Source organism: Lutjanus erythropterus, chromosome 18, assembly GCF_056507025.1.
Source record: "Lutjanus erythropterus isolate fLutEry1 chromosome 18, fLutEry1.hap2, whole genome shotgun sequence".
NCBI classification, from domain to species: domain Eukaryota; kingdom Metazoa; phylum Chordata; class Actinopteri; order Lutjaniformes; family Lutjanidae; genus Lutjanus; species Lutjanus erythropterus.
Window position 1 is genome coordinate 22,465,106 of NC_139334.1, and position 21,577 is coordinate 22,486,682.

At 41.8% G+C, this 21,577-nt stretch overlaps 1 protein-coding gene across 1 annotated transcript in view; it reads right to left on the reverse strand.

Annotated features, from left to right (window-relative positions):
• Positions 1-21,577, reverse strand: part of fndc3ba (fibronectin type III domain containing 3Ba) — a 145,476-nt gene that overhangs the window by 21,043 nt on the left and 102,856 nt on the right. The window contains exons 11-24 of the mRNA XM_084742012.1: positions 21,356-21,494; positions 20,553-20,606; positions 20,146-20,270; positions 18,093-18,267; positions 16,705-16,791; positions 14,540-14,675; positions 13,472-13,543; positions 11,504-11,622; positions 10,870-10,975; positions 9,264-9,436; positions 8,540-8,653; positions 8,076-8,225; positions 5,678-5,958; positions 329-553 (exon numbers count right to left, since the gene is read on the reverse strand). Coding sequence (XP_084598138.1) covers positions 329-553; positions 5,678-5,958; positions 8,076-8,225; positions 8,540-8,653; positions 9,264-9,436; positions 10,870-10,975; positions 11,504-11,622; positions 13,472-13,543; positions 14,540-14,675; positions 16,705-16,791; positions 18,093-18,267; positions 20,146-20,270; positions 20,553-20,606; positions 21,356-21,494 — 1,956 coding nt within the window. The remainder of the gene's footprint in view (positions 1-328; positions 554-5,677; positions 5,959-8,075; positions 8,226-8,539; positions 8,654-9,263; positions 9,437-10,869; positions 10,976-11,503; positions 11,623-13,471; positions 13,544-14,539; positions 14,676-16,704; positions 16,792-18,092; positions 18,268-20,145; positions 20,271-20,552; positions 20,607-21,355; positions 21,495-21,577) is intronic.

A 21,577-nucleotide genomic window follows, 5' to 3' on the forward strand; every position in this document is an offset into this window, starting at 1 on the left:
AATATGCAGCCTTTTCAGGTCGACTGTTATCATAATCTCAGTGTATAATACAAGGTAATGCAGAGGGTGTATGATGTGCATGACAGCAGATATGATGAGGTGAACAAAAATCAGGGTTCTTGTCTTTTTGAAATGTATAAATGTTGATTTGTGTGCTGTTATTTTGACCTATGTGTGTAAATAGGTGTGTTTTGGATGTTTGACACACACATCTGGATTACAGAGTAAGCTGGACCCCTTCTCAGTCTGTAACATGAGGTAAACAATTATGTATGAGCCGTGTGTGTGTGTGTGTGTGTGTGTGTGTGTGTGTGTGTGCGCGCTCCACCTGTGGTTCTTATCCTCCATCTGTAGTGTGTAGACCATGTCGTCGGTGAGCAGGGCGCGAGTGTGCGTGTTGCTGGCGTTTTCGCCCCACTTCAGCTTCAGGCTCTGAGGGCCAGCCGCTGAGCATTCCAGAGGGGGCGGGGCCGGAGGGAGGGGGCGTGTCCTCGCCAGCAGGGGTGGACTCAGGGGACTGGAGCCGATGGCATTCACCGCCTGGATCTGTACGCTGCAAGAGACAAGAGAGACAGTTCGTTTGTTACAGAAAGTTACACTGAAAATATGATAAAATGTACGGACGTCTTTAGAATTGGTGTAACTGCAACATATGTGCCAACATTTGAATTATAGCGAGACCGTGTGCAGGGGTTAAGTTCACAAGCCGAGAGAGCATGTCCATAAATGGAGGGTATATATTATATATTATGTAACCTTTTGCGTTTGCAAACATATTTGTCTAATGGTGGAGTAATTTTCAGTGAAGAGGCTGATCTGGTGTATTAGCTCTGACCCTCTGTGATCCCTTCACCCATTTCCATTCATTCTCCCATTACAATTCAATGTTCACTCCAGGATGAGACCTGAATATGTCAGACTTGTTGACCCACTTTTTTTCCCTGCAAACAAAGTGCAGCAAAATTCAAGAATAAAGAGATAACTGCTGCAGTGTTTTAGCAGTTTCTTTCATTTCCCTTCAGCTTCATTAAGATTTAAGAGTAGATTCCAACCTAAAATCAAAAGTACATATTTTTTTTCTTTTCTCTATAGTGCTACTTATCTGTTTAGATAATTTTGATAGTTTGAGAGCTGTCTGTCTTGTCTTGACCATAGATGGCACTCAGCTTGTGGTGCCTGTAGGGAACAGTTTCATGAATGAACTACTTTCGTTGCACCGAACTACACCCACCAACCGCATCAGGGTGAAGGAAGCTGACTCGAGGAGAACAGGATTAATATTAACATCCTGTGCTGTCACAGACACGGGCTTCTCACCCATCAGTAGATGCACGCTCTGTCAAAGCAGACATAATCAGGAGCTGTGGCGGAAACAAAAGTCATCCCTTTCATTTTGCATGCTGGTCGTGTGTTAAGGCTGCAGTTGATGCTGAAAAAAAACCGGCAACTGTTCTAACAAGTGAACATCCCCGGTGCTGGATCAGTAAAGTTTATCTCATCATATGTTATCAGACTCTCATCACAGTTAGCCTGACATCTCACTGGAAATGGGTGCAATCAAGGTGGAGTTCATGATGATATTCTGCAGTTGTGTCTTTGCTCGGTTAATTTCATGTAACCAGCTTCGATGTCTGGGTCTGGCTGCACTTTCCGCTGCAACGTCCTTGCTTTGTGCATATTTATATTGTTTGAGAGAGAGCGCGCAGCTGTGGACAAATAAGGTACAGCCTGAAGGAGGCGAGGGAGCTCTGGTAACGAAACGAAACATTATTTTCTTTTTTTTTTTTTTGTGATCAACTTTTTTATTGACATTTCATGTCTGTACATGGGGTAATACAAAATGAAAACAAAAGACCTGTGGCGAAACATTATTTTCTGATTGTTTCACAGCGGTTATATTCCCAGCACAAATAGTCACCCCCCGCAAGCTAAGAGGTAAATATGCATTTTTGATTTTTGGGGTGAACTGTCCCATTAAAAAGCATGCATTTTGTACTGTTCACCCACATCATAAAAAAAACACTAACACACTCACAGGAGGACACACAGATCTACTATTAATTAAAAAGAACTTGCAGAAATGGATTTTTGTTTTTCAGTCTCTCTGCTGACACTCCCTCTCTCGCGTCCACACTGTTTTTCTGTCGATGTCTGATCGGATGATTAGCATCCGTATCAGAAGCTCTCCGTTAGAGAGCATCCACCGTCTGACATTTAATTGCGGATTCTCCATAACTCTAACCTTTCATTATAATTCATGCGGCTGAGTGAAGACAGAAGAGAAAGGTCAACGTTCATCCATCCGCCGGGTAATTAAGCATATAGATAAAAGATGATGAGCGACAGAGAAGGAGGGAGAGAATGAAGGATAAGGAAGCTTAGCTTTTGATGGTGATGGATTACATCTAGTTATGTAGGGATTTACATATCAAAGTTCAGAACAGATACAGTATTTTTGTTTCCCAGCATGTTGTTTCACCATGAAATGAAGAAAAATAAGGGGAAAGATACATTTTCAGAGGCCGCTGCACCTTTTAGTGACGGTAGATAATCCAGTTAATGTAAAGTCTCCTTTAATTACCTGCTGTGTTCATGACATTTTGTCTTTTTTTTTGTCAGTTTTAAAGTGTTCTCTCTTAGCACTGCACCTTTAGTGAATCTGTATTCAGTGAGGTGTGAGCGTGGCAATTATCCTCTTAATGTTTCTCTATAGACTTAAAATACCTTTCAGCGTTACTAATGGACTGTAACAGTGTTAAACGAAGATGTAAAAGGATGGCTTCGAGACAATGCATTTAAAAAAGAAAAGAATCTCGGATGCCTTTTTTTGCATACTGAACATGTTTTGCGCATGTTTGTAATTACAAAATACATTAAAAAGTGTAAGGCATTATTTAAGCAGTTTAAGTGTACCATTAAGACTTTTTTAACACACAAAATGTGACAAAGAAAGTTCACCCCAGCATGGACAGAGGAGAGGAACAACCACTCAATCCAAACATTATCATGATTTATTCAAGCGTCTATGCCTCTAAAACCTTTATGTCTCCTGAAATAGTAAAAATTAATATATGATGGCAAAGTTGAGTAACTGTGCTCAAGAATAAATTAAAATCGTCAAATTAAGATGCACAATTTCAATGACCAGTTATGTTTGAATCATGACACATCATCAGATAGAGACAAACGTGTTTTGCCACGGCAAGATAGCTAAAGTTCCCTTGGATGCAGTGACACATTTTTTAAATAAAAAAGTGATGTGGAATACATTACCTTTTTTTTGTCAGGTTTTTTTCCCTCATTTATTTGGAAAGGCCGTCCCCGGAAATGTTTTAACAAACACAAGTAGGCCTTAAGTTACAAAAGACTGCGTAGGCGTCACATTTTCATTGACATCTACTTCAGGAAAAAAAATCAATGCTAGTTTAATTTTACGTGACATTTAGAAACGTTCTTAGGAGTTGCTGGTCTACCACTGCTTCGATTGGTGAGTTTGTTTGCATTGTCGTGTAGCTTTGCTCTTTTTTTGATGTCTTATTTTGGATCCGAGTAAACGTCTATATCAGCATCAGTTCCTTGTTGTTGTGTTGGCTCAGACTCAGGCGGATCAAGTGAGACCAGAGAGCTTTCATTGCACCCTTTTGGTGGAAAAAGTGACTTGGACTTTTTATGATTGGTTTGCAGAATTAATTGTATGATTTTCTTAATAAATGTCCAAGCATAAACACACCCGAGTAAAACCCAACATCAGGAAAATGTACAAAAACGAAATGACAATAGGCTTTTTTGAAGTTGGATTAAAACTAGTTTCTAATACTTTTTAGATGCTTACTATAAAGTACACAAGACCCTAAATTGCATAGTTAGAAGGCTATTGTGGATTTGGGTTTCCAGTGGCTTTAACAATAACCTCAGAATGAAGACATTCTAAACCTGCAATACTGTGGTCCTTCACAAGCCATCTCTGAAAATAAAATCAGGATAATATTATTTAAAGTACCCCACTGTTGTAAATAACAACCAGAATTACCGTAATTGTCACACAAAAACTCTCACAGGTCGCCTCTTTCTCTCTCTCTCTCACACACACACACACACACACACACACACACACACACACACACACACACACACACACACACACACACACACACACACACACACACACACACACACACACACACACATTCCCGCATACACATAAACATACACAGTGTTCTGCCTCAGTGGCAGCCATTATGCAAGAGAGCAGAGTGACACGGGGACAAAAACAACCTCAGACTGAAAACAATGGTGTGATGATCACCCTGCCTCTTCACACGTCCCCCTACCTCGGTCACCCTCTGCTTTTTTTTTCTCCCTCAATTCAGAGAACTCACTACACAATCACTTGCATGCACGCACGCACACACACATGCACACACACTCTCGTAATCACAGCATTGCTTACAGAGGGATAACAAAAACAGTAGCTGGTGATTCAGATTACTGAGTAGTTGTTTACTGCTGCTCCAGTGTAACAGGGTCTGACATCACTGCTGATGCAACCATCATATAGGCTACTACAAACTACTACTTCAAGACAGGATAAGAGGAGAAATGGTGCACTAATGCATCATTTTATCATTATTCATTTATTTCTCATACTTTATCATTAGCTCATTACTGTAGTCTGTTGTTCTTTTTGTATTTTGTGCAATTGGATTACTTTATATTTAACCTAAAACAAAACTGGTGACTTTGTAACAAAAAATAAATCACACCATGAGCGTAAACACTCTCCTCTACGCCTGCGATCGTCCTGTTTTTTAAAGTCTCGGCTTCAAATCTGAGAATCTGGCCATGTAATTTGAAAGACTTGGGCATATTGGATTCATGAGTCAGTCTCGACACGCTTCACTTGATTCAGACTGAGGACAATCTCCCAGAATTCATTGCTAAAACTGGTGAAAAAAAATCAGAGAGTGAAGTCTTTAGGGCAGGCCTTTATATTGGGGCAGCGTCATTGTGTTCATGTTTGGAAGGTAAATAAGAAGAAAACATTATGCAAGATTTGATTGGCTGGGTAGATGTCAAATCAATGCAAAACTAGTGGGCGTCACCATATAACCAAAAAATTAATCAAATATAAATTTCTCCTTTTGGGTTTCTGATATTTTTCCTCAAACAAGAACACAAGACAAGTGATTTACAGACCAGATATGTGCGCCGCTGCAGACAAAACAGCTGTTTATTTTTGGTTTCAGAGCAGTTTGGCATCTTTCAAATCATTGTTTTGGTTCTACAGCCCAAACCTCACCGTTATTGTTCACTTTCAGAGTCATTTTTTGTTGCAGCAGGCAGCTTTTTTCACCAAAAAGCTCTAGAAACTGATGGTGCACAACCTGCCCAGCACCGAACTTTACATCCATCAGGCTGCCAGACACATGACTCGGAATGAATATCAATTTTGCTCTGTATCTACTGGATGTGTAAATAGGGGTGTGTGTGCAAACATGTTGGTGGCCCCAATCTGTTAATGCAGGTTTATTATTCCAGGAATGTTTCAGATGTTCTGACAGCTGGTGTTAATCTGCCCACCAGTTAATCTCTGTGGTTGTCTTTGTTTTTTATTTCCTGCTCATGCACCAAACTCATGATTTAGTGATCATCATCCACATAAATCACCGTCCTGTACCTGTATTCGCTGTCCGGCTGCAGGTCTGTGACCAGGTGACTCGTCCCCGACTCCACAGTGATGGTTTGCTCGTCCAGGGTGATGACGTAGGCGCTGATTTCCGCCCCGTTGCTGTTGGGCTCGTCCCACTTCAGGTGGAGGCAGGTCGACGGGGAGTGACCCGACTCCGAGGAGGTCGGGAGGTCCAGGAGGGTGAGGGAGGAGACCTGGTCGGGATTCGTCGCCGGGGTGCGGAAGCTCACCTGCTCGCTGTACGGGCCGGCGCCTGCCTGATTCACCGCCTGAGTCAGACACAGAAAACACAGAGGGGCAGATGAGGGCAGGGAAGGAGGGATTTGAGGACATAGAGTTGACGATGAGTGGGAAAGACAAAGCCGATGACAGCTAGAGAAAGGTTAACAGTGAAGAGGGAAGTAGAAAGGTGAAATGAGTTTGGCAGGAGGAAGAAAAACAGACAAAAAGCAGGAGAAAGTAAAGTAAAGGAGAGAAAAGGACCTGATGAATGGAAGAAGACAAGAAAACCACCAGAGGGAGGTGAATTGAAATTGGTTGTGAAAGAGCATTAGTCTATTAGTCTGCTCTGTGACACATTTATATTCACCTCAAGTATCCTCTATTTAAAAAAAAAACACTTCACTGTCTCACAGAAAACTCAGCAAGGAGGAAAAAGGGGCAAAAAATGACAAATTTTTAAGAATATATTTGCTAGATTTTAAAAGCTTGAACAAAAATAACAAAATTAACAAAGTGTTCTCTGCATTTCTTTTAATCCACAAGCAAAAACCTACACCTTGAAGCTCTTAAATGTAACAAGCAAGACAAAACAAGCTGGTTGAGGGGAGTTATTGTAATTGGGCAAAAATATATATCACTTCCAGGAACATAAGAGGCGCTTATTTTCTAGTTTAAAAATGTACTTTCCAAGAACAGCCGGGCATCATTAATGGGAGTGACCATGGAGGAGCAGAAGCCGTAATTTGCAGTCTGCAGAAAACTTACAACTTTATCTTGGCAGTAAACTATCTACATACTTCGAGGAAAGGAAAATTATGTTTCTGTAGTATTTCTGATTTAGCCTCAGCTGTCAAAAGATGTTTTTGCGAGGCTTGAAGAACATAAAGAAATGTAAGGAATCTTGAGTGTCTGGATATTTAAAATGTTCTCATAAAACATGTTCATGTCGAGCTAATCCAGATTTGCTTCAGTAGGTGAAGCCGCCCTGCTTTCTACAGGTAAACAACGCTCACAGGGAGTTCATCTGTCCTGCTATTACATGTATGAACACACTGAAGATGCACACACACACACACAAAGACAAATCACGTATAAACGCACACACAAAATCATTGATTAGGACATTGGGATGACCTTGTCCTGTCCTCTAAACTATAAATGAGCCCATAAACTAAGTGAACCATAAAACATGCTGTTATTGGAGTCATAGCTCCAGAGGGTACGACAGGGAGAAGGCAAGAGAGTGTGTGTGTGTGTGTGTGTGTGTGTGTGTGTGTGTGTGTGTGTGTGTGTGTGTGTGTGTGTGTGTGTGTGTGTGTGTGTGTGTGTGTGTGTGTGTGTGTGTTACACAGAGAAAAAGAAAGAGTGGACTTATTTATGCACCGGATTAAGAGTCAGAACACAAATAGAATCAATTATCATTAACCTTTCAATGGTCTCTGTCCGCTTGTGTGTTTTTCTTGTTTTTGAAGCTCTCTTGGCTGACATTTCTTTGTAAGTACATTTGTCCAAGTCTTTTTTCCCCGACTGAGTCCCGGGAACTGTGCTCATGTGTATGTTTTTGCACGTCTGTGTTCATATACTATATAGTCTGTGTTCTTTATTATTTCTTGTAAAGCCAACATCACCGTGTGCCTGTGCATGAACACAGGATCTGTAAGTTCATTGACATTCATAGCTGCATCTATTGATCGTTTCTTCGTATTTATCATTTTGTGAAATTCGTCTCAGGGTTGCACAGTTTCCAGTAAACTAGTCAGAATAGTCGCTTTAAAAGTACAGCATGCTCCTTTTGCAAGAGCCCGAACGCTGAGGGAGTGGCGATCTGTGCCTCCGTCTGCACTAAGGCCACGGTTTTCGTAGATTTGCTCATGCGCGGTCAGCTCTCACACTGTGTTGAATGATCAACTTTGAGGCACCTGCTGCGAGTTGCCGTGAGCGAGCTGACCGATTAGTTTCTTATATGTCATGTAGCAATGGCTTTGGCAACACCTCAAGTAGGCTTAATTGTTGATTTATAGCCTAAATAATGACTATTTTATGTCTATCCACACATGCTGCATTAACTGAATTTAGACATATGCCACATTGATACGTGACTGCCTACCCAGGCCAGGATTTTGCTGCACGTTACTGGTTTGAGAGTATGTCTGCGTGTTGTTACCTGTAGCCTGCAGCAGTAATCTGTGGCAGGCGTCAGGTCTGACAGTTCACACTGTGTGGCTGATCCGCAGTAGATGAGCTCCATGGGTTCGTCTTCCCTCGCCCACTCCAAACGATACTCAGAGATGTCTGTCCCCGAGCCCTCGGGACTCTGCAACGCACGGAAACACACACTCGGCTCAGGGAAACACAACTGAACGTGGGAATTTTAAAACGCTGACATAAATCTGGAAATAAAGCAGGCCAAAGGGAAAACACAACACTTGAGACCTTCTTTCTCCTGAGTCTACTTGTCCACAACAGTCCAGGCAGACAAATTTAAAGCAGCAGGTTTTTTAGGTCAGTAGAAACAGAAAAAGGGAGGCTGGGCGTCTTTGGACAGGTTGAAGAAATGTGGCCCCTTTCTTTCTGTCTGCCTGTCTGGTTCCTTTGATAAACACGGGAGCGTATCTGTGTTTTTCTCACCTCCCAGTTGAGCGTTACGCAGGTGTTACTGGTCAGAGTGATGAGTGGTGCCCCGCACTGGCCGGGAGGACCCGCGGCAGTCGTCACCTCTGTCGGCTCAGAGTACGCTCCAAACTACAAAAAAAAAAAAGAGAGAGAAAAATAGAGAGGAGACGTGTTTATGCCTGTGAGGATGTGTTTTTTTGGGCGCCCTCTGCATGTGTGCGCCGTTTGTCCTACTTTTAAGTGTGTGTGCTGTGTTTGTACCTGCATTTGATCAGCCAGTCTGAGTGCTTCACCCCTGAGTGTGTGGATGATCATACCAATCAGACGTTAGCTTCAGACTGTGGAACACACATGTCTGGGACACGCTGACCTAATAGATACTCACACTCGTCTATGCGTGTGTGTGGCTTCAATAAAAAACATTTTAAGTTGCATCAAGAGTTTTATTTTAATATCTGGATCACATGAAGAGGTTCCACGGTTCATGTTCTCAGTAGATTTCATGGCCACAAGAGCCATTAAACACCGAATTTCATGCTGGTCAAGTGGAAAATTAGAATTACTTTTATCCAGTTTGAAGGCTGACGTGCTGACATGCATGGTTCTGACTTCAAAATGTTTCATCAGGGAAGTGATTTTTTGTGGTCTTGCCTGGTGAATTACTAGTTGATGGGTTTTCCGCTTCTTTCTTTCTTATTATTCATCATATTCCTGCCGTGCGTGCGTGCAAATTTCTCACCCCAGCCTCATTGGCAGCCCGCAGTCTGAAGCTGTACGTGGCACCAGGTAGCAGACTACCCACGGTGCACTGCAGCTCTGACCCATGGTAGACCTCCGCTGGCTTGGTGTCCCCCTCGCTCATCTCCAGACTGAACACACACTCCTCACACACTCCCTCAGACACAGGGGGGTCTAAGGGGACAAAGGGAGAGAGACAGACCAATTTCAACCAAGTGTGATGAATTCAAAGACTTCTGACTGTTAACACAGAACAGTAAATACAATTTCTACCAACAGCTTTGTATAGAAATACTTCTCTCTGCTCTCTGTAAACAAGGGATCAAATTAGCCAGAGGTTTAACAAGTGGTCTGTTGCAACATTTTGGAATTGTGGAGAAAATTCCAGGTGAAATCCCACCAAAACTTGCAAGAATACTGAAATAAAAGGCAGCATGTGATGGATTTACATTGAACAGAACGGCAAAATGTGACCTAAGCTAAGCGAGTGAGAGCTTTTTAGAGAGTTTTGCTTTTTAACTTTGAGTGATCTCTGACTTTTTTAGGTTTAATATATCTAACACTGCAGCATGTATGTTGTAAAGCCCTCTGCTGGAGTTGCACCAGTCGCCTTTAAAGGCAGAATAAACAGTGCGCTTAAATAAAAATAACTTTGAGAGGCCAAAATCTCCCGAACAATCCATCCGAAATGTCACACTGAGTGAGTGATGGCACACAGGCACACAGGTCAAACTTTGAATTTCATCCTCACAGCTGTCGAGACGTTCAACCTGCATGTGCAGTTTAGATTAGGTTCATCTGAATGTCGATTAACATAAATTATGTTCTTCTGCCACAATAATTATTAACACCACCACAGCGTTCAGGTTGGGAACCCATATTTCTCCTTGCTGCATGTAGTGTTGCCTGAAATATGACCAGCGTGTTTTGACTGTAGCTAAAGTTACACCTTAAAAACAAGTCTACCTCACAGGATTCCCACGACAGTGTGCTTCTGTTCCTGGATAGAAAATGTCTCCTTTTTGGGAAAAATATTAATCCCTATACGCAATCTTATGTTTAGTTTTCGATGCGTGTGTTTACAGATCAGTTCACCAGGTGCATTTCTCGGTCGCTTCCAAGGGATTCTTTCTTCCCCCAGCAGCTTCACTTCGGCCGCGTCGAGGTTTAAGTCATAAATGAAGGAGACAGTGGGGAAAACCCTCCGATACATTATGTCTGACCTTCAGCTCGAGCCAGTAATTGCAGCAGCGGTGCTTCAATGTGAACTGATTAGGTCTGTGGCCAGCTGCATTAAACTGGTTAAAACAAGAACTTCCCTGGCGTTTCAGGCTGGGAGACTTTTGCCTGCCAACAGATAACTCAACTAATCTGCAATAATGGGGCGGCATTAGGAGAGTCAAGTCAGATATGAGGCTAGGTTAGGCATTTAATGGGCTAAATTAGGGCTCAATTAGGCTGAAAAATGGTTGACTAAGGTTACATTAGAGCTGGCCGGGGACACATATTAAGCAGCCAGAGGGTGATTTAGCTGCACTACACAGAAAAATTCAAACACATTCTGCTAAATAAAACTAAACACAGTGTACGTGTATATCTGCACTCACCCCATTCTAACTGCACCTCCTTGTGTTTGGCTTTACCCACAATCCTCGGTGGCTGGCAGGGCCCTGGTGGGACGCTTAATGTGCGGACCGGAACACTAACAGTGCACTTCGGGGGCAGAGATAAACACAGGAAATCAAAACATAAACAGAGGGAACTGCAATTACAGATCAGTTTGATTAATAACTGGCAGAGATGTTAATTATGCTTTGTTGATTATGAGTGCAGATTGTAGATTTCCCCATTTTTTTTTTCTATGAACCCATTTCCAAAACAAACAAAAACAGAATGCAAAGAGTTGCTAAAACTTTTCAACTTATATTCAATTGAATATTGTACAAAGACAAGATGTTGAAAGATGATGAAACTGATTCAACTCATCGATTTTTCAGTACGAATCTGATGCCTACAGCACGTTCAAAAAACGCTGGGACAGGGGCTTGTTTACCACCGTGATACGTCACCTTTTCTTTTGACTTTTAATTATCTGCAAATCATTGCATTCTGTTTTTATTTATGTTTTACACAACATCCCAGCTTTTTTGGAAAGTTATACAAGAGCAACACTAATGCATTAATGTTGCCTCTCTCCTAACTCAAGAACTGAAAATTTAACGTTGTTTTTGTGCGTCTTACCGGGCTGTGTCCTCCGGTGGTGATGCTACACACACGTAGGCGGTAGAAGGTTCCAGGTGTCAGGCGCTCACACACACACTCTGTTGCCGGACCGCTGTACGCTACCTCCCACTGGCTCGCTGCGCAGACACAATCAATTACACAATCAATTACACATGAAGACAAGCGCATTCGCAGAATCTCCTCCTGTTTCATGTGTACGCCCAAGTCGACCTACTTCTTGTCTAAAAAAAACAGAATCTCATTGGCCTCATTATTACCTGAGCACCTGTTTATGCAACCGTTTTTGTTCTGTTGATGCATTGTGTAGGCAAGTGAACTGTATCATCACGTCTGTAAAGCAGCACTTATGTTATGCAAACATAGGTCCTGTTTACACCACAGCATGGAGAGCAATTGTGCACAAGAGGTGAATGGTATATTCTGATTATGTAATTAATTCATACATCTATTATTTACATACTCAAACTCTACTTTATAGTCAAAGTACACTTTCAAGTGCTGCACCTAAAAAAAACTTTGCTACGTAGAAAACACATAATGAGCAATCAGCTTGGTGAGAGGTGAGAAAGTGAAGTAAGAGTTTGGACAATAGACATATCAGAGAGCAGAGGAAATGTATTTTAATGGCCGGCTTATTATCATGACTAAAGGGATCTGACATGAATGCACAAATTTCTGCCACTAATAAAAAAGTTTTGGTGAGATATTTCTGTATTTTTTTGGTTTCGTCTGTGCTGTGTGTTATGACCCTGTGGTCATAGGCTACATTGATATCAGCAGACAGTATATGTTGTCCAAACAAAACTTTTTTTTTTAAGATCATACAGACTGATTTTATTTATTTGCTTTTTTTTTAAATATACATTTGATCTCTTTTTCGTAATTCAGGTTTAATATATACATATATTTTTCTGTATTTGTGTTACTGTTTCAGTGCCCTGATATAATTCTGGAAAATAAAGTTTATTATCCATTGGGATCTGCTTATCCAAAATCGGGTCGTGGAGGTAACGGTTCCAGCAGGGAACCCCAGACATCCCTTTCCCCGGCTACATTAACCAGCTCTGGGAGCTCAGGATCCCGAGGCGTTCCCGAGGTATAATCCCTCCACCTAGTCCTCGGTTTGCCCCGTGGCGTCCTCCCAGCTGGACGTGAAGTGTTTGATGATCATAATTAAGGGATCATTGCAAATATCGGCCCTGGCATCTGCCCCAAAAATCCAGTATGGGCTTGGTTTTCAAGTGGTAGTTTAAAGTGGGGAAAAAGCTGTGAAAAGTTTATGTCATGTACTTCTTTGCACCAATGAGGAACATTGCAATCAGACTCCTCAATCTCATCTAATCAGTTTTTGGACACTAAACTCTTGGTTGTTTTTCTGAATTTTAACTTCAGTTGTTGTTTATTTAGTCACTGATATTAAATGTTACAGAAAAATACTAAATTTGAAGCCAGGATTTAAAAATAACATAATTAACCAATTACATCAATTTAGCCTAATTAGGTAATTGTAGTTAAAGGTCTTGTTGTTGACAGAAATCCTCTCATTGTCACTGAAAGTAGAAGAAGAAGCATCTTTGGTTATTTGCCATTCATTACTAGTCTGCAATAAACAACTAACTCCTCTTTCTTTGATGTAACAGATTGAAAACAGGCTGCAGAAATGATGCTCCTCTTCTCTAACTGCTAAAGAGACCAAAAGAAGTAAGAGAACATTTGGCTTCCTGGAGTACAGATCTGAGGAAATCTGCACGACGCTGTGCTTTAAATTGGCGCTAACAAAGAGGGAATTATGCCCGCTGTTCTTCTTTAGAGAGTAAGTGAGAGAAATTGATGTATAGAGAAAAAAGGCACAGGAGGGAGAGGACGGACGGAACATTTTGAGCTTTGTGATAAGATGATGGACTTAAACAGGCTCTCATTAGCTGAATATGTGGCGTGGATGGACGGACGGACACACAGACGTACCTTCAGAGCATCCCTCTGAGATCTCTAGCAGGTACGTAAGAGCCTCTGAGCCCCCGTTGTCCTGGGGAGGATCTGTTGGAGGAAAAGACGGACTCAGTTCAGTTCAACATCAAAGTAAACAAGGAATATGTGGAAAACATTTCAAATGTCAAACATGGCTTCAAGAAAAGGTGTCAAAATGACTAAAAACTGCCCATTATCAGCACAAAAGCTTTACAAAAACGATAAAACACAGACTCATAAGTCATCACTTGAGACTTTCCATGACATTTAGCATCCTCATCAAACCTTGAAGACATTATTAATCACAAACTGTCAGGGGCTGCGGTGGCAGATTGTTTGTCTTTCAGCCAAACAAAAATGATAATTCCCACAGAGGGCAGTTACCAAACTGCTGCCAAGTGTCTGAGTGGCAACAGAGCTGCTAGAAATTGCTTTGGTTTCTATTTATTCTGTGTTAATATGAGTTCGAAGAAACTTTGAGAGAGACACCGTGAGGGTAACTATAAAATAATTAACAACTGGGGGTGATTTAGGAGGTTAGTGGTAAATCAGCACTGCTGGAAACAAGCTACTTGGCTGTGCAATACTTATTGTATCAGCACTTTTGCCATACAGTTAAAGGGACAGTTCGCCACAAATCTGGCCTGTAGTGCTATTTATCCATCTAGACTGTTTTGCTGTTTCTCTTGACTATAATGGAACTAGATAACACTCTGCTTGTGGTGCTCAAAGCACAAAAATAAGTTTGAAAAACTCAGCAGCAATGTCTCTTTCCACAAACCATGACCCATGTGTTGTGAGCAGTTTCATGCAGGAACTTCTTTCTTTCTTCTGCGGGAAGAATCTACCGGAACTACTTTCTTTCAGCTGGAGAGAAAGTAGTTCCCCATCATATGTCACTAACATTTTAGCCAACATGTCCCAATATTCTTCACAATTACAATGTCATTGCTCCTGTATTATGATGCTATTATCATTATATTAGTGGTATAAAATGAACTTAAAAATGACATATATCGCAATGCTTTCTGGGACAATATATCATGTGTGGGTGTGCATCTTTACCCCATGTGACGGTGAATCCGTAGGGTGTCGCTGTGGTGACACAGGGTGTAGATGGAGGGCCTGGTTTGTCTGGATTGGTGGTGCACACCAACACTTCACTGGGACTGCTCTTTCCCTCCGTGTTCGATGCTATGAGCTGCAGGGAGGGACGTGGACAGAACGGAGGGTTAAAGAAGCGCGTCAAACGAAAGAACACGGAAAGAGAGAAGGCGGGGGGGGTGACGGAAGGACAGGACATGGAGGAAGGATGGTATGGAAGGAAAGAAGATGGAGCGCAAGACAAAAAAAAAAAAGAGGCACAGCGAGCGGCAGTTTGATGAGAGAGGGGAACATACAGAGAAATTTATCAAGAAGTAAAGGAACTGTCCTGATTAATAGGAGCCATTACTCTCTGCCTTCATTTCTCTTCAGTTTACTCCCTCCATTACCCCATCCTGTGGACAATCAATTTGCTTTGTTCCCACATGTTCACACCGGCTGAACATCACAAAGAACACAGACGTGTCTCTTTGCGTGACAGCATGTGTGTGTTTGTGTCTTAAAACATCTTCTGCCGCCTCATCTGACCGCGTGAGTGAGGACATGCACATGCGTGTACGACGATGCATGTAAGATGTTGTTTGAGATGATTGCACCATAATACACTGCTGATGGTAAGACAAAAACACACCTGGGTGAATGCACTTAGACAGATCTACCGTCGGTACATTTTGGTTCACAATGTCCTCGCATTAAGAATAGCTATAACAGCTCTGAGTGGAGCCGGACCGCGTTCTCTACTTTCTAAATGGCAGCTGATGGCAGCCTTGTTTCACTGCTGGTTAAATTGCAGCCAGATACTCAGGTCATGAAATGCTGTATTCTATCCTAGATTGATGGATGTTGTATCGCCAGTGAAAGACATATGGATGGGTTAGTATCCTTGGAAACATTGTTCACAATTAACAGAAAGAGAACATCTCAAACTGGAAATTAATCAAGTAAATAGAGGAAGAACAAAAGGCAGACGATATATAAAACTCTTTAAAGGACCAGTGTGTAGAATTTAGTGGCACTGTCCCACATCTAGCAGTGAGCTTACAGGTTGAAAATGTCCTCATTCACCCTCCGAGAGTAAAGGAGAGCCTATAACGACTGCAAAACTTGCACAAAACGTGAAAAGGCCTTAACAAGAGCCAGAGTTTGGTTTGTCCACTCTGGGCTCCTGTAGAAACTGAACTCTGAAGTCTTATTTTCAGGTGATTATACACTGGTGAAACATATGTTTATTATAGTTAATTCCTGCCATGTAGTGCCCATAGATCCCTGTAAATCTGTGTGACAAATCCTATTTGTCTAATGCACCAAAGCAGCTAATGCTAATCATGCTAATCACTGTCCATTTCTGTCATAATTACACACATGTACACACCAAAGAAACAAACATGTGCTCTCTTAAGAGTTAGATGAGAAGATTGGCACCATTCTCATAGCTGTACAGTGCATTAAAGTTACAGTCTGCAGACTGTTAGCTTAGCTTAGCTTAACACAAAGACTGGGGAGAGGGAGAAACCGCTAGTTTAGTTCTCTCCAAAGGTTAAAGAAAAAAATCTGCCTACCTCTAGAACCATTTCTTTGGATTTAGATGAGGAGATCGAAGACACTCATGCTGGTACAGTAAATAAGACGCTACAGCCAGCAGATGGTTAGCTTAGCTTAGCACAAAGACTGGAAAGAGGGTAAACTGCTAGCTCTTTCCAAAGGTTTAAAAAATCTGCCTACCACTTGAACTATTTCTCAGCAAGGCCAATAACTTCTTGGTTTCCCACGCTGGTTGAAAACAAGCAAGCTAAGTTAAGCTAAGCTAAGCTAACTGCCTGCTTGTGCTAATATGAATATTTATATATTTTTACATGCTTGTTACACCATCCATTTTTTAAATTCATATTCAGGGGTGGGGTGGTGTAGATTTTGTGTATTTCCCAAAATGTCAAACTATTCCTTTAAAACACTTCTGTGACGTAGAGGTAAGGGCGAAATTAGAAACAAAAGAAGGACAAAATGAGGAACATATGGTGTCATTATCATCATTTTCTACTTCTGATTTTATAGTCCACATACACACACACAGGCGACACTCATGCAGAAAACAAACACACCAGCATTCACATCACGTCGTAACTTACCCTGAATTTATACTGTGTACTTCTCTTCAGGCCTTGTACAGTACAGGTCAAGTTTTCTCCAGTGTACTTTGGATGAAAGTCTGTTCCCTGTGGGTGAAACACTGTCTGTCAGTAATCTGCATGTGCGTATGTGTTTCTTTAAGCATCTTTTGGCGCATTTTTGAGCATATGGATGCAATAATTATGCTAACTTTTAAATTATATATGTGTGTGAGGGAGTGAAACTATGTGTGGGAGAAATTCCTCTCTCATATTTACGTGCTGAATCGCATGTATGTGGTGTATGTTTTTGTACTTATGATTGCATATTACAGGATTTGCTGCTCAATGCGTCTGCTATACATTTCCCCGATCTATTCTGCAATGCATTATGCATGTCATTTTTATTTTTTTATTTTCTTATAATCAGATTTTAGAAGTACGCAGTTTCAGTTTGAGGTTTTGTGCTCTACTCTCTCTTCCTGTGGGATTGAAGTTACTGACAGCACAGGGCTCAATCAAATAACAAAAAAAAAGTTACAAAACTTTGTTTACTATGATGGATTATGCAGCTCCTGCAACATTCAAATCTATGTGGGCTGCAGAACCTCTGCCAGTGACATAAACTTGATAAATATTTGGTCCCGCTTTATTTTGCAGTAAAATAATAAGAAGTAACACGTCATACTTTGTATCAAATTAGACACAAACTAGAAATACCAAAATATGTTACTTATTAGGCTGTATTAGACCCTTATTAGACTTTTTTATGAGGTAATTAGAGACATTAAAACAGAACTTTACTGTAAACTTAGGTATATTATTTCCCACTGTCAGCCCCTTTTAGACTTCATTAGAGGGTAATAAGGGACATATTACAACAGAACTGAATTGTAAACACTCAGCAGGTGATTGGATTAACTATCTGTTATGTCTAACACAGGCTAACTTCATCCAATCGGATCAACTCTCCAAACCAAAGCTGAAGCTGACCGGAAGCAAAGCAAAAACAACAATCCTTCTCTCAATGAAGAAATGCTCTCCAGTTCTGATATATCTGATGCTATCGCTGAGACAAGTTGCTTCCATGGACGCTTTTCGCTGTTGGTGCACCTAAAACCATGCCTGTAGCTGCCAGTAGTTCTACTGAGGATGCCGATTGGCTCACGCCACCTCTGGTGCAGACACAAAAATGGATAACTTGGGGGCTGGCGAGACGGATTCTTGCGTGGTTCACAAGTCCAGCTTCTTCACAAGGTAACTAATACTGTATAATAACATATTAATCATAGTTTTTTGTCTAATTTGTTACAAAGTACAGCTTGTTTCGTCTTATTAGTCTAACATAAAATAAAGTGTGACCAAATGTTTTCACACAATATAGGTGCTTATAATTGTGTGGTACTCACGCTGTTGTCCTCCTGGATCTCAAGTGTGTATTTGAGCTGCTCCTCGCTCGGGCTGCCCTCAGGACGCCCCCACTCCAGGGTCACCCAGGACACCCCTGCCCTGACGAGCCGCGGTGCCAGAGGCAGAGCAGGCAGGGTGCCCATGGTGTAAAACACCACCTCTGTGCTGAAGCCACTGCGGAAAAAAAACACAAACACATTTCCATTTTATTCACATTTTTGCTTTTATTTAAAATGCTGCAGCAAATTATTGGCTTGTTGGATCGTTAATTTTTGAGGGAAAAGGGACAGAAGTGCAAGGGGGGAAGGGGAGCCTCATGAATTACAAATTCAGCAGGGACAGGGAAGAGCGCAAGGCGAGGAAAACGTGACATCGGTGCTCATTTGACAGGAGCGCAGGGGTTGCAGGTGAGGAAGAGGTTGACGGGAGCTCCCAGTCGAGATAGCAATAAGAAGCGGAGTCGTGACGGGATAAAATAGGATATATACATGCCAGAAGCCAGACGGAAAAGACAGACGAGGCTAATTTGAGAGCTGCGGGGAGGAAAGAATTTAAATGTTTTACCAGCAGCAAAGGCCTGTGAGGTCGTCAAACCTTTTTTTAAAAGTAAGAAATATGAAAATCTTGCGTGCGCAGAGCATGTTTGTGTGTGTGTGTGTGTGTGTGTGTGTGTGTCCAAGGCTTCAAAGGGAAATCAAGCTGAAGGATGCATTAAGGCCTCTTTGAGTTCAGCGAGAGAGAGCTAATATCTCCTCCCTCGCTCGTTCTCGCTGCCCTCTATCACCCCCTCCCCTTCTTCTTGTCACCCGAATGACTGCAGGCGAGATGCTCCCCGCCATAATGACAAAGAGGAGATGAGAGGAGAGGGGAAATGGAGTGAAAATGAGAAAGAGGGAGATGACTCATGTCACATGCAGAATAAAAGCCACAGATCGACTGATGCATGTTTGTGTGTCTCTGCCCATCGTTATGGCAACGTATCGATTTATTTAGATTTTATCATGAAAACGTACATGTTGTGGCTGACACTGATGCAATTTGCTTCCATGAGTGTAAGTGTCCTGGTTTGAGACACTGTATCATATTAAAGGGATAGTTTGGATTATTTAGAGTGTACTACAGTAGATGCTGTGGTTAAAATACCTTTTGTTCCCGACCTTCTGTGTTGTTGCCCCATCTCTCCTTCTCCAAACTGGGGGCCTGCCCACCAGTGTCTTCTGTAGCTAATGCACTGACTATCAAGTACCTCATACAACCCCACATCAAAAATGTTTATGTCTTTACTTTGCCGTCAGAGAGCCTTTCCTGATGAAACATGGCCTTATATAGGCCGAATGTTGCTCTCTCCAAACCAACCAAACCCCATAGACGAAATCAGTAATTTTATTTCTCATAACACGGGAGTTGCTGGTCTACCGCTGCCTCGATGTGTTAGCTTGTTTGTGATATTGTGCGACTTCTGCGTAATAAAAGGATAGTTCGGATTCACCAAAGTCACACAAGAACGCAAACAAACTAACAGCTTGAGGCAGCGTTTGACCAGCAACTCCTGTGTTATGAGAGGTAAAATTACTGATTTCGTCTATGGAGTTTGGTTGGTTTGGAGAGAAGCATATTTGTCTTCTATAACAGCTGTTTCCCGTCAGAATAGGCTGCCTGATGACAAAGTAAAGCTGTACAAATGAGTGAATATAGCCTACACTGAAACTGATATAAATTTTTTTTAGGCAGACCTTTTTTTGACTAAAATACCTTTTGTTGCTGACCCTGGCTGTAGCAGTACACTGCTTGGCTTCTGTGCTGGTGTCCGTCTCTGCTTCTCCTAACTGGGGGCATACTGACTGGCATCTACTGTCAATAATACTATAGATAAGTACCTCATACAGTCAGGTCATCATGTGAAATGCCGTAATGCATTTTAATAAATCTGTCCACCCACAGTATATGAACAAGGAGCAGGTCGAGTTCTGTGCTATATAGTGATGTGTGCATGAACATATTTTTCACTTGAGTGTATTCAGTGTGTGTGTATTCAGTAATGGGCGACAGTACCTTGTGCCAATGTCGTTGTGCGCAGCCACTCTGAACGTGTAGCCACAGGCAGGGTACAGTCGTGTCAGCTTACAGTGTCTCTGGTTCCCAAAGTAACAGTCTCTGAAAACACTGTTCTTCTTTCCCTGCAGCAGAGAGGAGAGGAGAGGGATGACAGACAATGAAAATAAAGTTAGATAAGATGAGGACGATTAATTACAATAGGAGATTTAAGAAAAGAATAAGACAGACGAGGAACAAAAAGCATGACAGAGTGAAGACGTCCAAAAAGGAGAAGGAAAGGCATAATTTACAGACTTATTACATCTTGTCTGAGGAGGCGAATGTTAACATCCGTTTTTTGACATCTGTGATGGGTACAAGTGCTTTTTTAAAAAAAAAAAAAAAAAAGAAAGAGACAGACTTACCTCATCCCACTCGAGCAGGTAGTTTGTGATTTTGGATCCGTTGTCGCCTGGGGGCTGTGGACAGGCAAGAGACAGATGGAGAGATTAACCAAGGACAAAAGAATCTGACACAGAAGACAGACAAAATACCTGCCGAGTTTGTATGATTGGCTTCACATCCTGTCTGGGTGACTGATGTCACTCTTTATCAGAGACAGTCAGAGTGGATAAAAATTACTTGTGCGGCAAAGGTCAGAGAGGACGGAGGGATGTGACCTGACAGCACTGAGCAACAACGCAAGAATGTTTCTTTAGGTGCTTTAGGGCCGATAAAGTCCAGCCAGAAGATAAACCAGGTGAAGCAAAACATATGTTTTATTTTCCTTTAAGAAAAGAGGATTTTCTGCCAAGTGTATCACTACAAAAATAAAGTGCAGTAGACACATGAAGATTGGACAAAGCACCCAGATAGTAATATTAATTTATAATAGTACTGACCATTCCTAAGTCCTGCCCCTTTTTGCTCTCTTTGACCATCTTGCTCATACACTCACAAAGGATTGTGGGTCAGAATAGCCAGAAAAGCATGCTGGCTTGCACACTGCAAAATGCGACCGGATGCAGCGGGACATTATGGTATTTTTGGCTCGATGCATCTGGGTTTCCAAAAAGGTGCAACTGAGGGAAGGGTCAGTCACAATTGTGGCATCAAAACTAACAGCAACATCATCATGTTAAGTCATGTTCACTGGTGTGACATGTTTCACTGTATGAGTTGTCTATGAGACACAAACATCCGAGCGTAAAGATGTCCGTGTCCATACCTTCCACTGTAGGGATAGGGTGCTCTTGGTGCGGTGGGAAAGTTTCGGGGATAATGGGATGTCGGGGACGCTGCAGTGTGTGGTGAATGATCCGGCCTCTGAACACGAGCCTCGAACCGAGTTGTACATCGCAGACACCCTGAAGTAAACACACATGACATAGAATGTTTAAAAACATGGCATGGAGGAACATAGTCACCTTACAAAAACACCGAAAAGTTC